The sequence below is a fragment of the Anticarsia gemmatalis genome, chromosome 23 (genome assembly GCF_050436995.1).
Source record: "Anticarsia gemmatalis isolate Benzon Research Colony breed Stoneville strain chromosome 23, ilAntGemm2 primary, whole genome shotgun sequence".
Taxonomy (NCBI): Eukaryota; Metazoa; Arthropoda; class Insecta; order Lepidoptera; family Erebidae; genus Anticarsia; species Anticarsia gemmatalis.
In genome coordinates this window covers 2256402-2274223 of record NC_134767.1, presented here as the reverse complement: position 1 = coordinate 2274223, position 17822 = coordinate 2256402, and the positions used below count along the sequence as shown (strand labels likewise).

Below are 17822 nucleotides of genomic sequence, written 5' to 3'. Positions count from 1 at the left end.
TCGATTCCCATATTGTGTGAGGCAATGGATAATTGTTTATGGCTTGCTCGTAATATTATATTTATGTGAATTTGAAAGAATTTACTTAAGTACAAGCGGAAAATGAAATCAAGTTTAGAATGAATGATTATCAATTAACATGATGGGAGCTACTATCGTTGCTAGCTAAGAAAGTGTTCTAAGCTTACATAAAATTACATTTTCATACTAGTGACTGTAACTTCATAATATAAACTAGCACATTAGAGTCTTATGGTGAGAATTTACGACACACTAACGATATAGAGGCGTAATCTTATAAAAAACGACCCCGCCTGACTTTCTTAAGGGGTAGGTAGAGACCAGAGAACAACACTTGGTGCGATCCTTGCAAACGAATTTGCTTCATTTATATCTGTACATCTTGTCATACGGTAAGTTCACTTACCCCGGCTTCTGAGGTACATTTAGCGGTAGTTTATCTATTCGATAGTGTCAAAACTCATATAAAAAAAGCTATTGAATAGATAAACTACCGCTAAATGTATCTCAGAAACTGGGGGTTAATGATAAAGAAGGCGTTTAAGTCAAAGGAATTAAGTCACATTAATAATTTATTCTTTTTCTACTTTTATACTCACCACTTCATTCCACTTTGACCTTGACAGATATTCTAAATTTAGTGAAACAAAAACGTATCTTTATCGTTGCAAATTAGGTCATCGATTTAAGCGAGGGATCCAATTTTACGGTCGGTCTCGTTCGGCCTCGTGGGACCGTACTTGCTACAGTTCTGCATGTTCCAATTGAAGTTTTCTTGTATGTTATTAGGCTTGATATTGTTTTAGAGTGGAACAGTGAAAGTGATTAAAGAGGGATAAAAGTTTTTCCTACCGCTATTACAAAAGCCATAATGATAAAGAGTGTACAATATGCTCTGACAACCCATAACTTTATTTACTCATTACTGTCCATTTGCTTGGCAAAGATCTCCTCCCGAATGAAGAAAGTGTCTTGACTCCACCACGCTGTCCAAGTGCGGGTTGGTGACTTTGCGTACCCTAAAGAAATGTATGAATTCCAAAACTACGGAACAAATTTTGATCATAACTCTCGCGTTGCATGTTTAATATATAATACACTCGCCGTGGTGCAACCTGCACCGAAACCTTAGGTATTCTAAGGTAAAATGTGGGTTTACGTTAATTCCCGTATCCTATCATAATAATTTTACATATATAAAACGAATTAGATTAATTAGTATAGTACAGTGAAGAATAAAGAAACTAAAGACAATCGTAACTGGTAAGTTTAAAAGAAGATTATTATATAATATCTCAACTTAGAGAAAATATAAAATCTTTTGACCCTTCAACGACCAAGTAATTCTCAATACAGAATTTTCGATACGCGTTTCGTTTTTAATCTATCCAATGAAGTCTAAAATTAAGTTGACGGAGATCAATTTCAGTTTAACCTTTGGCGTCAAAGGGTTAACAAGTTTTTGGTGAACCTAATAGATCAATGAATTCTAAGAATTTACTAGTGATAAAAAAGATCCTTCAATCTAAAAATGGGTATGGTTTTTAATCTAAGATAAATATAATATGATTTGGCCAATTTTCGTTGTAGTCTATATCCATGATAATTGATAATTATGTACTCGCAAAGTTCGTGTTATTTATATTAACATCATATACATTTCTAGGTAAGCATATTAACAGTAACATTGACACGACCGCGATCTCAAGTAGATTGATCTAAAATTCTTTTAGAAAACATACATTCAATCTACTTGAGATAATCTATAGGATCTTATCGATCTATAGGATAATAATATGCTCTGCTATCAAATTTGTGGTTTTTAGACATAGTAAATTATTTGCTAGGTCAGGACAAAGAACACTTAAGAATCCATAAACACGCAAGCCGAGTCACAAGCAAAAACTAGTCTACAATATCAAAAACCTCCTCGCAGACAAGTCAACCGTTTATTTACATTATTTGTGCCATTCAATTTAAAGTTTCGCTTACAAAGCCGAACGTATCGTTCAACAAACTTGGTTACCGAAAAGGTAAATTGTAGAACTTTATACCTACTGAAGTTCTGCTTGAAATATTCTGTGAAAACAATTGAATTTGTTAGATTGCTCGATTGTTTCCTCTGCTGAGTAATAGTTGATCAGTAGCACGATTTTTTATAGTCGATACTGTTGAAATTCGAAAGTTTGACAGTTAGAATGTACTGCCAAAATAGTTCCTACGACGCCCGTTAGAGGCGCTGAACAGATTTTCATACAAAATTTCTCGATAACAAGCCGGTTGTTGGTAGCCGTTAGTGATGAAAAATAGTGGTACAGTAGTCGACAAAACATTATGTATGCTTTGTCAAAAAAAAAATCTTAACTTAAATTGCGTTGTATTTTGCGGTATATTACGTTAAAACTAGCTAGACGCATGGTGTATGCAATAACTGGGTACTTTCTCTATTAGTCAATCTTGTTAAACCCGGTGGAATATTCCAATACAATCTGCAAAAGATCAGGCGGTAGATCAACGTAACGTGTTTCAGTATTAGGTAACGGGACACGAGAAAAAATCCTGTTGCAGGAGTCGTCTTAAAAAAATACATGTATGCAATTGGAGGTTAACTAATTGAAATATTGTACTCTGCAAAAACACTGATATTTTTACCAGAAAACCAAGTGTTTTAACTATTTGACCCGATTCAGAATACGAACTCAAGACACGAGAACAGCAGTCAGTGCACTATCGAAACATTCAAGATGCATGCTTGTAGAGGTTTAGTCTTTATATATCTTGCTCGTTATGTAAAATAAATAATATTACATTACTTCAAAACCTTCAGCTTCCATTATCAGTGATGAGGTTAATCTATTCTGAGCGTTGAATCACACGGCTGGATTGCGATGTCATCCCGAGATGGGACGCCTCATTTTGGGACGAAAATCGACCTCTCATTAATTCTACTCAATTTATCATGGCTTTTTTGGTACTGGGTTACGCCTTTTGGCCTTAAGTGTAGTAGATGTGGGTACTAATTAAGTAGAGAATATTATGACCATAATAATATAGTGAGAGCATATTATTATCATTTACTTATTATTATATTAAGTTCTTAGAATATATTTTCTTATGGGTGACACAAAACAATAGTGAGCAACATAGAACTTTTGCCACATTAGCAGGCAACTTAAAGTTCGATTCCAGAATGGTGCAAATTTGTTTCACATAGTTTGTTTTCTTAGTTTATCTGAATATTTAATCCCGAAATTGGTAACATGCCTGATGCATTTAAATTCGCTCCTTTGACCTAGGACAAGCAGTATAATGGCAAGAAGTAGGTGTATATTCAAATACCTACTAATGATTCTCTGGCAGTCTTAGTATATTAAAAAATTATAGTATTTTATTCATTATTACGCAAAATTTTCACAACCTAAAAATATATTCCCGAAATTAAACCAACATCGTAATTTTAATATCAAAACATCATCTTAGAATTTAGTTTCCGTCGTCTATAATTACGAACGATATGCTTCCTCTAATTAACGTTCAGTCAATTACAGCCTCCGAAATTATCGACTAAATATCTATAACATGCAAGGAAAACGGAAGGAAAACAGGAAACTGTTGGCTTGTATGGAAAATTATTTGATTATGTAATGTTGTAATAGATTATAATATTTGGTGGTAGAGGTTTCTGCTTGTGGATTTGTCTGTGTTAAAAGATATCTTTTAAATATTTCCGGACTAAAACTGTTCTGTTCTGACTATAAAAAAATGCAGTATCGTCCTTGAATTGGTAAAGTTTTTCACTAGATTAAGCATACAACATAGCTCAAAATCAAAAAATCAATCAGACTAGACTTTAATTGCTAGCTTAGATAAGAGTCCTTAGCAAAAGCAAAAAAACTGTGTTGTGTGATCCTCAAAGTTCTCAAATTTTAAAACTTGGTGTAAAACACATTCAATGTATTTGATACAAAGATAAAAACAATCGAAGCTAATAAAAACGTGATAAAAGAAATAAAAAGCCATGGTAAATTTACTACCCTTAGAATTTTTGGTAAGCTTTAATGTATTTTTGACATTGTTTTCATATAGTTATATGGTACCGAATGTTATACCTATCAGACAGTCCGATTAAAATAATAAAACAAACTAAAAAACCTATTTACAATGTCCACACTAGATATAGAACATCGAAGACAAACTGAAACAAGCAATTAAACTGTAGCCACTGTAGATTAATTATTTGTTTGCTCCACAAACTATGCTGGGTTGCGGTTTACTCTACATCCTATAGATTTAAACGAGAACTTTCGAGTGAGTTCGATTCGAGTTTTTAGATAGAAATAAATGGTGAACCGTTGTACGCAGCAGATTTTTGTTCAGTTGAAATCTAGGTGTAAAATTTCAGTACTATAGCATGTCATTTGCTCTGGAATAATCTATACTAATATTATAAAGCTGAAGAGTTTGTTTGTTTGTTTGAACGCGCTAATCTCAGGAACTACTGGTCCAATTTGAAAAATTCTTTCAGTCTTAGATAGTGCATTTATCGAGGATCGTAAATCGTTGTTACGACCAATAGAAGCGGAGAAGCAACGAAAAATGTTACAAAAACGGGGAAAATTTTGACCCATTCTCTCATATGTGACGCAAGCGAAGATGCGCGGGTCAGCTAGTATATTATATTTATCAAAAATAGACTTAATAATAATATGAAACATTTGGGAGAGTAGAATTACACGCTTTTTAGTTATTTGTTGCTTGAAATTCTAGTATTAATAAGCCTCAAAGTTTAAAACCTTCTAATGCCTAAACTAAACTGTGTTAAATTATAAACCCAAAGCAATTTTTTCAGTAAAAAGCACTCAAGAATTTGATGTAAATTACATCTGCACTAACTTTTTTGTCAGAGCATTAATACTCAATTCAATAGACGGCATATCATCTAATTTTACAATCTTCATGTTTAGTAAATATTTTAAACGGATCCTTATACTTAACTACTTCTAAATGAAATTCTCGCAAAGACAATATTCGAGTTATAAATATCAATAGTAGGGAGGCACGAATTCAGAGGTCCAACTTTATATTATCGGAGTTCGCAAGTTGTCGCGGTTCGACGAAAGTGTTGCTTGCACAACAATCGGTTTGTTTGCACAATAATTTTGCACAGTATTATATTGTGCCAAATTATATGGAGATTAAAATATCATGCATACGTGAAATGTACTAGTAACTGGCGGTCTTATATAACATCTTGTATGGATGTGAATGAGGCAAGGGAAGTATGTAAGGATCGTACCTGCCTACCCTTATGGGAAAAAGGCGTGATTTTTAGTATGAACTTTTTTTTTAATCAAGGTCTTAGGTTCGCAAGACGTAAATGTATCGGCTTTGGATATCTCAGAAAAAAAAACCAAAACTAGATGGTTGCGTTGTAGACATTCATTTTGTAACCTAAAAAAGAAAAACACAAAAATATGGTATGGGTGAGTATATGCATTTATTATACGTTTTATGTATGTATTGTATTCTTTATTTCTTACGATACTAGAATGTTCCTTGCTTTTAACTATGTATGTACACATAACAAAACATAATTACCCAAAGAAACAATACTTATCATAATAATATAGTGCTCCAGACATTTCTTGACATCTGAGTATGTAATAATTTTATTTCGAGGACAATAAAGCACGATTTCCAGGTCTCTGACTCTTGTATGTATTTGTCTAAGAATATTTTCAATAGTACCCCGGACTTCTGTAACGTAACCGGTATATACTTGCCCTCTATTCCGAAGGACCTAATACAGCTAATAGCGAGACTTGTGTGTACACCACACCTAGACCTATAACTTTAGGTGGTTTTATTAGTAAAAAATATAATAAAGAAATGCTATTAAACCTTTCTTATGTCCAGGGTCAAACTGCTCCTGCGGAATTCCAAGCAGTACTTGTATATCACGAATGCAAGAATCGGCCCAAAGACGCAAACGACACAGGTGCCTCTGTCGACGACCTAAGTGCTTGATGATACGAAGACGAATGGCAAACGTGAGTTAAAACTGCCATAGCAGAACTTGTATATTAGGTCGGGGAAAAAGTCTTTTCGTATTATACTATGTATAAACTTGTAATAAAATCTTTTCACTACACAAAAAAGCTCGATATTTGGGTACCTCACGAGGTCACTGAAAGAAACCTAATGAACCGTGTACTCATTTGTGATTCTTGTAGCCAAAGATATTTTATTACAAGTTCATACATACTATAATGCGAAAAGACATTTTCCCCGATCTAATATTATTACCGAGTAGAGATGACCTCTGTGGTGCAGTAGCGCGCTACTACCATCGCGTTGAGAGATCGTGAGTTCGATTCCCACACGAAACAATTATTTGTGCGACCCATACATTCTCGAGTGGCTGGCGTTAACTGTTTCAAGCTACTTGTAATAAAAATAGTTCTTACAGAAAGGGAACTAGGGGCGTTGATTATTTTATTAGATTTCCAAGTATAAATATTTTTATTTACATTGCATGCATGTACATTTTTTTAGCACTTTTGTGGAGATTTTCTGGACTCTACCCAAATTTTTTATTCTGTTTAGGCGTTTTAACGAAGTAGACAGACAAACGCTTCTACATTTTTAATATCAGAAGGAAGCTACTAAAGTCGGAGATAGTATTTCACATGAAATGAATTTAATCCAGAAGTAGTCCTGGTTTTTTAATTGGAATGTATCGTAACTAGTTCATGACCTTTGCTGTTAAATATTAAAACAATTAAAATGATAGAAACCTTATAGCATAATTTGCAAACGTTGTATTTAGCGTCCAACATTAACTTTAAGCTATGAAACGGCTATTTCGCTCAAGTTATTCAAGCAGTCGTGGCCGAGTGGTTAAGGCGTCTGACTCGAAATCAGATTCCCTCTGGGAGCGTAGGTTCGAATCCTACCGGCTGCGGTCCTTCGTGGTCTACTCTTTTTGTCGAATAATTTAGTATAACTAACGATATTATTGGCTAGTCAAATATTTCATTGAATTCAGTAAGATTGGTTTTAATTATTTAAGACGATAATTAATTTTTTTATTTATTAAAACGATACACACTCATAGTTATTTATTGTTTGAAAAGGTATAACAAAATAAACATTAAACATTTGTGCGGGAAGCGCCACTATGATTCCATTTTTTATAATAAAAGCTAAAATCAGTCATTATACAATATTTAATTACCAATATCTTTAATTTTAGGATAAAATGCTACTAAACCAAGACCTTAAACTTATAAATGTTAAATTATATATTTATCAAATACAAATGTCAGTAGAAGTACCTATATTTTTGTGTTGGTAAAGTTAACATGGAAAAGTACAGATACCACAGTGCCTCGATTCTCTACCACTATCGACTACCGACAACCGGCTAGCTATCGAAATTTTGACATTTAGAATGTACTGCCAAAACATTTCCTACGACACCCGTCAGAGGCGCTGATCAGATTTTCATACAAAATTTCTCGATGACAGGTCGGTTGTCGGTAGCCGATAGTAGTAGAGAATCGAGCTACAGTAGAGAGTTTCTATTACGATTTTCCAGGAAAATCGGTTCTGATTTCAATTAAATGCAGAGACAAATAATTATACGTCAATACTTTTACACTGTCAATAGAAAATAATGAAAGGCAGATTATGACCGGTTTGTGAAGCCTATTTAGCGGTAGTTTATTCATTCGTATGTCATGTTTATATGAGCTTAAGCTATTGAATCGATAAACTACCCCTAAATGTACCTCAAAAACCGGGCATAAAATCTATTGACTGTGTAAAATATTGACGCATTATTTGTATCTTGCGCTAAATTTCATTAATATCGAAAGTGGTTTTTTTAAAAAAATTATATGCCTCTATTTTTTTTTAATCAATTTTATTGGCAAGGTCTAAGTCAAGGCCTTTAGCCAACAAAAGGCTATGTCGGCCTTATAGGGAAACCCAAATTATGTACAGCAAAATCTTAAAAAAACACTTATTTCCTAACTGAAGGCGATCAAAATTAAAAATTAAATTTCATTAATATCTAAAGCGGTTTCTCTAAACCTATAAGCTCCTATTTGTAGAACTATTTTAACTGGCCTATCCAAAAAATATCCTTTCAGAAATGCACCTGCCCTGTCCAACAATGCTGTTCAGAAATATCTACTCCGACTCCTCACACGCTGTCTCCGGTACGATGTCCTGCGTCATGCCCTGACAGCCCTGAAGGCACTCCACCCAAGAATCTTTGCCGATTCACCGTTGATGCTTATTTTACTTGAATAAATACTATAATTTCATTGCTGTTATATTTATTTCGTAGCTTCTGTTCGTGACTTCTTTAGAAAGAAATGGTTTTTGGGGTAAAAACCATTTTATGTGTTTTACTTTCTATATTTTCGAATAAATTTAATAGACACTGAAAATTTCGTAAAATTATTACAGCACGATTACCAAGGGATAACTCTCGGTATCAAAAAGCTTCAAACATCCCAAAGATTTTTGACACGGAACAGCAATCTTAAATTTCACAAGGAAAGTAGTTCTTACTTACATACAGATATATTCAGCTTGGCTATTCCGGCCACCCGTCTATAAAATGTACGGTCATAAATTGCTTGACTACAAAATTGCCGTCGAAATGCTTTAAAACATTGTTTTTATATGCTCTGATTTGATCATATCAAACATTTATTTTTTCTCTTTACCAGTATTAAGATAAGATACCACATTGCTTTAGCACTGTTCATTCCATACTTAATTTTTTTTTAAAACATTTTCCATGTTAGTTTTTTTCTTCAACCTTAAATCTCCCCAGTAAGATTCAATATAAAAATCTAACTCATTAAATAACTTCAACTCACCCTAACTTATATGCCTTTATAAATTTTCGTCCAATTAGCGTTACTTCTCTCACAATATATAATATACTCACTCATATAATATTCTCAACGTCTGCTATATTTGTTTATTAACCCAGCGAAAGGATATTAAATTTCAAACTTTTGTTTACTTGGATGTCGCTCGCTCGTAGTTGTCATATTAAATTGTTTTTTAATGTTTCTGATGTGTATAGTATAAATACTCATATAGAGATATAAATATGTGATGAAATGTGTGCTATAAAATTTCCTTTTGAGGATAAATTTCTGTCCAAGGGTCAGATCAACTGATGAATCGTTTCTGATTGATTTGTATTGACGATTGATAGTCAGATTGGTGTATAAAATTAATTAATTGTTACCTAATATAAGGGCATTCCACAGTTATTTCAGTTAATAGACTTTATAGTAAATAACCGAATTAACAATTATTATCGCAAAAGTTCTTTCTTTTCATAAAAAATACAATCTGGGGGCACGGAAGTGCCCCCGCAAGTCGAGCAAAAAAAAGCGGCACGGCCGTAACATCCTTTTCTCGAAGCAATTCGGGCTATTTTTGACACCCCTATAATTTCGTTGTGGATAAAACAAGAAGCCTGGATTTTCAGCAACTAATCAGTCATTGTATAAACACGGTATATTTAAAATTTCAGTCAATTTGAACCAGTAGTTTAAGAATGACAACTTGTTAAAATTTTGAATTTTGTCACTCACTGATTCACTGACTCACTGACTCACTGACTCACCGATCATCAAAAGTCTAAGGTACTTCTAGCAGACTTAGAAGCTTCAAATTTAGAATACAAATAGGGTTTAGTGTCTTAATCATGGGAAAAATTTAATATTTTCTAATTTCGGTCTAGTTTTCTAAATACAACAACTGCAACAATAACTTTGTAATCCCATATAAATGTATAAGATTTCAAGGTTACATTTGCAGTTAATGAATTATTATTACTGTAGAAAATAAAATAAATAGGTGTAAATAGGTACCTACTTTCCATACAAATTGGACTTATGTTCGCTCTACAAAAAGAAGTGAGATGCCATCAAAAACATTCTGTAAAAACTTCAAGTCTCGCCGTAAAAAGTTGTGAGATCTATATAATACCAAGTCGATTAATCTATTTAGTCTCTACTTAAAGGACCTTCTGTCTTAAGTTATTACGTATGTTATTATCATGCCAATTTAAAAAAAATACCTTTAAAACAAATAGATCGACTTGGTCATCGCAAGAAAACACAAATTCGCCATTAACGTTTCAGGAGCATTAACTTCTCGTCGTGCTGTGTAGTGTGATAGAAACTAATAATCAAATCATGCGATGGCCAGGTCGGTCTATTTGTTTTAGAGGTATTTTTTTTAAATTGGCATGATAATAACATACGTAATAACTTAAGACAGAAGGTCCTTTAAGTAGAGACTAAATAGATTAATCGACTTGGTATTATATAGATCTCACAACTTTTTACGGCGAGACTTGAAGTTTTTACAGAATGTTTTTGATGGCATTTAATTATTAATAGATTTAAAGAACGAAACAATAAAATACGTTGGTTAGAGATTCAGATTTCAAATAACAATTTCACTCGAAGCAATTATATTTGACCTTGTTCCAAAAGTCTGCAAAAACTTCAACAATTATTCATTTACACTCATTAACGAAAGGTGAGCTCAACCGCTCAGCATCGAGGAATCCTTCAACAAATAAATTATACGAGATTACCAAGCCAGTATTAATTAAATTTTATAATTATATTATAACAGGGGTTGCAAACCTGTGGCTGTATATTAAGCCTGTTGTATCTGTAGACGAAACTCCAAACTCAGCCCTATGCTTGACTTTTGATTGACACATGATTTTTACAAAGAAAGCATAATCTCTAAAAATTACCTTCCAGTCATTTACACCAGTTTTGGTCTGCATACTTCAAGTTAACGTTAAATCGAGCAAGTAAACCAAAATAAATTTAAATGTTAGATTCCTCAGTATCTATTACCCAAAATGCTCCAAGTGATTCGTTGTATGAAAGTGTAAAAAAATCCTCGTTACGAAAAGGTTGAGAGCCTCTGTATAATACAAACTGGCTATTTGTGGCGAGAGAAATTTCTAGAAACATAAATTGCGTACCAGTGGTTCCCAACAACAGACCTAACTGCTAAATAACTTGGGCATTACATATGGGAATACTCGGAACGTGAAAGTTATGACATTTCTCAGAATGAACTACGCTGAGTGAAGGTCGGGGCAACTTTAGGCGTTACATATCCTACAAGTAGTGTATTGAGTGCAAAACACGTTATACAAGGCATCATCCTACTAATATTATAAATGCGAAAGTTTGTGAGAATGTATGAATGTTTGTTACTCTTTTACGCAAATACTACTAAACCAATGACGATGAAATTTGATATATAGGTAGCTGAAGACCCAGAGTAACACATAGGCTACTTTTTATCTCGCGTGTTTTCTTTAATACCATACTTAGCTTTACATTAGCTGTATTTAATACTAGCTATGGGACGTGACTTCGTCTAAAACTATCTCATGTCCTCTCTTAGGTCCTCTCTGGATCTGATAAACACTCTATCTACGTACAGAATTCCATCCAAATCAGTTTAGTAGTATGAGAGGGAAATCGTAATAGACAGACAGGCAGACAGAGATACTTCCAAATTCATAATATTAAGTATGGCTCCCGCACTTGGTGGACTCAAGGCCTGACCCCTTCCTCGCTTGGGAGGAGACTCTTGCCCAGCAGTGATCGGATCGGAATGGATATAATAAGATATCATTGACATCTAAATACCTCTTTCCAAAGTAATTACGCCTTGTGTATATATCTTTTGTACGCAGAAGTTGTATAAAGTAATGTATCAAAGTTACACTGTGTTAAAGCTGATCCGTATCTGCTGGCCATCAATAGTTTCCTCATTTGCAACGACATGATTAAGGGCTCTGAAGAGTTATCAAAACTCACGTAGCAACTGCGAACGATGAAGGAAGTAAAGGCTTGTTGGACGCTGCAATTTATTTTTCGCTGATTCATTGATGGTTTTAAAAGTGAAAAGGGTTTGGAAAGGTATGAGCGGTTTTAAAGAGTTACCGTAGCACAATTATCTATAGTCGGTAATATCGAGTATCGAGATTGTGACATTAAAATTTTACCGCAAAAATAGTCCCTATAACCTCCGTTAGAGGCGCTGATTAGATTTTCTTACCGAAAATTATACATAGCTTGTAGGTGGTTGAAAGTCGTTAGTTATACACAATTGCGCTACAGTTATCCACTCTTTACTTATTACCCCGGGGTGGATATTGTTACAAATGAACTCTTAGAGCCGATGTTTTACTAAAGTATCTTCGCCCTTATTCTATCAAAACTCAGAATGAGTATATTATACTGACATCTGTTACTCCCAAACTAATAATGACTCTTATTTATATTTTTTATCCAAGTAGTATAAAGTAATTTATCAAAGTTACACTGTGTGAAAGCTGATCCGTATCTGCTGGCCATCAATAGTTTCCTCATTTGCAACGACATGATTAAGGGCTCTGAAGAGTTATCAAAACTCACGTAGCAACTGCGAACGATGAAGGAAGTAAAGCCTTGGTTGGACGCTGCAATTTATTTTTTGCTGATTCATTGATGGTTTTAAAAGTTAAATTGTTGGAAAACTCAGAGTGGTTTTAAAGAATAACTGTAGCACGATTTTCTACTGTCGATACTATTGAGAGAGTTTGACATTTAAAATTTACCGCAAAAATAGTTCCTATAACCTCTGTTAGAGGCGCTGATTAGATTTTCTTACCAAAAATTATAGATAGCTTGTAGATGGTCGAAAGTCGTTAGTTATACACGATTGCGCTACAGTTATCCACCCTTTACTTGTCTACTTGGGTGGACATTGATACAAATGAACTCTTAGAGCTGATGTTTTACTAAAGTATCTTCGCCCTTATTCTATCAAAATTCAGCATCAATATTGAGTATGTTATACTGACATCTATACCTCCCGAACTAATAATGACTCTTATTTATATTTTTTCCATACAACTTATATAAAGTAATGTATCAAAGTTACACTGTGTTAAAGCTGATCCGTATCTGCTGGCCATCAATAGTTTCCTCATTTGCAACGACATGATTAAGGGCTCTGAAGAGTTATCAAAACTCACGTAGTAACTGCGAACCATGAAGGAAGTAAAGGCTTGGTTGGACGCTGCAATTTATTTTTTGCTTATTCATTTATGGTTTTAAAGTAAAAGGGTTTAAAGAATAACTGTAGCACGATTTTCTACTGTCGATACTATTGAGAGAGTTAGACATTTAATATTTACCGCATAAATAGTTTCTATAACATCCGCCAGAGGTGCTGATTAGATTTTCTTACCAAAAGTTATAGATAGCTTGTAGATGGTCAAAAGCCGTTAGTTATACACAATTGCGCTACAGTTTTCCACCCTTTACTAGTCTACCCGGGATGAATAATGTTACAAATGAACTCTTAGAGCCGATGTTTTACTAAAGTATCTTCGCCCTTATTCTATCAAAACTCAGAATGAGTATATTATACTGACATCTGTTACTCCCAAACTAATTATGACTCTTATTTATATTTTTCCATCCAAGTTGTATAAAGTAATTTATCAAAGTTACACTGTGTTAAAGCTGATCCGTATCTGCTGGCCATCAATAGTTTCCTCATTTGCAACGACATGATTAAGGGCTCTGAAGAGTTATCAAAACTCACGTAGCAACTGCGAACGATGAAGGAAGTAAAGGCTTGGTTTGACGCTGCAATTTATTTTTTGGCTGATTCATTGATGGTTTTAAAAGTCAAATAGTTGGAAAGCTAAGACTGGTTTTAAAGAGTAACTGTAGCACAATTTCCTACTGTTGATATTATTGAGAGAGTTTGACATTCAATATTTACCGCAAAAATAGTTCCTATAACCTCCGCTAGAGGCGCTGATTACATTTTCATTCAAAATTTCTGGATAGCTTGTAGGTTGTCGAAAGTCGTTAGTTGTACACAATTGCGCTACAGTTATCCACTCTTTACTTGTTTACCCGGGGTGGATATTGCTACTAAAGTATCTTCGCTCTTATTCTACCAAAATAAAATTCAGCATGAGTATTGAGTATATTATACTGACATCTGTACTTCCCGAACTAATAATGACTCTTATTTATATTTTTCCATCCAAGTTAAATAAAGTAATTTATCAAAGTTACACTGTGTTAAAGCTGATCCGTATGTGCTGGCCATCAATAGTTTCCTCATTTGCAACGACATGATTAAGGGCTCTGAAGAGTTATCAAAACTCACGTAGCAACTGCGAACGATGAAGGAAGTAAAGGCTTGGTTTGACGCTGCATTTTTTTTTGCTGATGCATTGATGGTTTTAAAAGTTAAATTGTTGGAAAACTAAGAGTTGTTATAAAGAGTAACTGTAGCACGATTTTCTACTGTCGATACTATTGAGTGAGTTTGACATTTAATATTTACCGCAAAAATAGTTCCTATAACCTCCGTCAGAGGCGCTGATTAGATTTTCTTACCAAAAATTATAGATAGCTTGTAGATGGTGGAAAGTCATTAGTTATACACAATTGCGCTACAGTTATCCACCCTTTATTAGTCTACCCGGGATGAATAATGTTACAAATGAACTCTTAGAGCCGATGTTTTACTAAAGTATCTTCGCCCTTATTCTATCAGAACTCAGAATGAGTATATTATACTGACATCTGTTACTCCCAAACTAATAATGACTCTTATTTATATTTTTCCATCCAAGTTGTATAAAGTAATTTATCAAAGTTACACTGTGTTAAAGCTGACCCGTATCTGCTGGCCATCAATAGTTTCCTCATTTGCAACGACATGATTAAGGGCTCTGAAGAGTTATCAAAACTCACGTAGCAACTGCGAACGATGAAGGAAGTAAAGGCTTGGTTGGACGCTGCAATTTATTTTTCGCTGATTCATTGATGGTTTTAAAAGTTAAATTGTTGGAAAGCTAAGAGTGGTTTTAAAGAGTGACTGCAGATTTTTTCATAAATGACGATATTTAGGTAGCACATGTGAATAATGGTAATGGATGGGAAATATGTAAAAATGCTTTTTTTAATGTAATTTGAGACATTTAATGTATTCGTATAACGAGCGACCTACTATAATTATGTCTCGTGCTATTTGTGGTTTTATTAAAACAATTTCAATTATTATTAAATTTAGTCTACTACTGTTATAGTTTTTAAATGACAGCGGCTCACCATGCCAACAAAGTGTTGGTTAAAGATTTTATAATCTTTTAAAAAAATAGACTCATTATTGACCCACGGCAGAGCAAGGGTCCTTCCCGATATGAGGGGTTAGACCTTGAGTCCACCACGCCGCCTAATTGGGATTGGTTCCTTTAAATATTTCAAATAAATCATTAGTTAGGGCTTGGTGTATTTCAATTAACATAGCTACTATACAATTTCCTTGTATCAAACAGACCAAATAAACACCTAAAATCTCATCTAAACCTACGTAGGAGTTCAATCAAAAGTCTTGGCAAATACAACACCAACTTGTACACACCTTTACCGAACATTTGCGCCAGCGGGAGATCCAACTTAGATTAGTTGTATGTTTGCCTTCCCGGTAATTACCGACTACGTCCGAACTGAGCGTTAATATTTCAAGTTTGTGATATTCTGGATGTTTGTGCTCTCGTTATTTTATGTTTGGTGATATTTCTATGGTCATGTTGGAATTTGGTTCGTGGCTGCTTTGAGATAAATGTAGAAAACGTGACATGTGCATATCATATTGTATTTAATTTGAGGACATTATTAATTACTTTTTTGACAATATACATGGCCTCAATGGTTTAGTTCCTTTTTGTTTATCACGTTTTTAGAGTTAAATGAGTTAATTTTTATTAATATTTATTGACTTCGCAATCATTGTTAATATCACTTAATCAAACAAAAAAAGTTAATTAAAATTAAAAAAATATGTTAGTTACCTGAACCGAAACCATATCTGTTTAAAAACGGTTACTAGTTTTCATTTCATAGCATACGTGTTACTTACCATGCTCAAATAAAGGAAATACAATCCAAAACGAATGTTTTAAAACATGATGCTGTGAAATATAAATACGACAATACAATACGAAATTGAATGTCTAATTTATATTCCAACAAAAAAAAGTTGTAAAACAAACGCTCCTGTTTTTGAAGTCGCTTTAAATAAAACCGAGACTCGTAATTACTCGACTATAAAAAGTTATGAGATTGCCACTTCACAGATTTTTGTGTCCTGAAAAAGAAAATTTTATGTCAGTAGCATTGCGAATTTGTCGAGATAACATTGTTCCTTGAAATGTACCTAGTTATACTCACTGGTTGGTAGCAGAAAGTTAAGTTACGTACAGAGTAGATTCTTCAAGGATGGATCTAACTAATATTTCGGTCGGTTTTATTCTTTGTTTGGAGATGAATGTTAAATTCTGTATTGGATATTTTTGATTTAGACTAGCGCTATATTAAAACTTTGGATAAGCTTGGACATCTTAAACAATAACACACATATACTGTAGCAAATGTGGGTACAGTTATGACCGGCACAAGTTTAACATACAAATTTGCTAAATATTGAGAAAATATACATATTATATTATTGGTGGCGACATGAAAATGGTAGAAGAAACAAAGTAGGCATCGTGATAAGATTCCTCAGGTCATCTTCAAGTTTCCAGTTCGATGAGAATTATACAGGCAGTCTATTACCAAAATAGTTGCTATTTCAGCATAGTATAGGAACCGAAAGTTCCAGGCATATATTATTTTTTCTTCATTCACATAACACAACAAAAGGTCACACACGCAATCCATCAAAGTACTCCAAAGGTTGCGCACCTAAAAATACATCAGAATACTAATTTCATAGAAGGTTGTGTTTTATATAACATTTAACATACAATTCTGAATTGAATGCGTAAATAAGAAAATGAAAACGAATGTGTCTGTCGGACATATTGTTTCAGTTGTAAGGGGCTGTGCTCACGATAGAAAATCGTAGAATATATTTTCTTACGGGTTCTAATAAACAACGGAGCTAAAGGTTCGTGGGTTTGATTCCCATTTAAAACAAAATTGTTTGAGTAATTTATAGCCGATATTTATTTACAGGGCTAGTGGTAGGGCAGTTGCATTTTTTATTCATTGTTAGTTAAAACCCCGTGACATAAGACTGTCTCTTGTGTCTATTATGTGAAGTTTTATTTTTTAAGAGAACCAAAATTAAAAGATTGTAATTAGTTTGAAGACTCTACCGTGTATATATTTCTAGGATCGTGTCAAGTGTCGCGCCGAGATGCAGACGAATACTTAGCAGAGAAAAGATAATAGTTGAATAGAGGGAAGTATGTGTTTACCCCAAAATTTTCTACATTCATTTGAAGGATGATAATACAATGAATGAAATGATTATCCCAATGAAGCTTAAAGAACAAAAATAATTTCTTCTAAAAACCTCTAAAACTGGAAATAGTATAACTAATAAAAGCGAGCCTATAAAATAATATAATGAAACTTACACCCCACCAACGCAAAGATGGGTAATTAAATTAATTTGCATCAAGCAACTGGCAAGGAATTGTGAAGGGAATTTCACACTTCATACTGTTTACGAAAATATATTAAGATGTTTTCTTCTAAACTGTCTTATCTAAAATGGCGTATTCTCAATGTCTTACTGCTTGTTTGTTTGTATTGTTGCTAGAGTAATTTTGTCCAAATATTTATAGAGTAGATTATTTTTATTAATGCTTGAAAAAGTATTTAGCTTGAAGATAATTCATTTATTTTTCTTTATGT

The 17822-nt window shown here is 33.6% G+C and overlaps 1 protein-coding gene and 1 non-coding gene across 2 annotated transcripts; both read left to right on the top strand.

Annotated features, from left to right (window-relative positions):
* The first annotated feature begins 5429 nt into the window (after positions 1-5429).
* On the top strand, positions 5430-8352 carry LOC142983270 (uncharacterized). Its single transcript, XM_076130198.1, has 3 exons — positions 5430-5504; positions 5938-6071; positions 8178-8352. Exons 1-3 carry the CDS (start codon positions 5501-5503, stop codon positions 8334-8336), a joined length of 297 nt encoding a protein of 98 aa, XP_075986313.1. The 5' UTR covers positions 5430-5500; the 3' UTR covers positions 8337-8352.
* TRNAS-CGA (transfer RNA serine (anticodon CGA)) lies at positions 6904-6985 on the top strand. Its single transcript has one exon. It is a non-coding gene; the product is annotated as a tRNA-Ser (tRNA).
* Positions 8353-17822: the final 9470 nt, after the last annotated feature.

Coding starts and splice junctions, on each gene's coding strand:
- LOC142983270 (XM_076130198.1), top strand. Junction 6,072..8,177: donor TACGAAGACGAATGGCAAAC/GTGAGTTAAAAC, acceptor ATATCCTTTCAG/AAATGCACCTGCCCTGTCCA.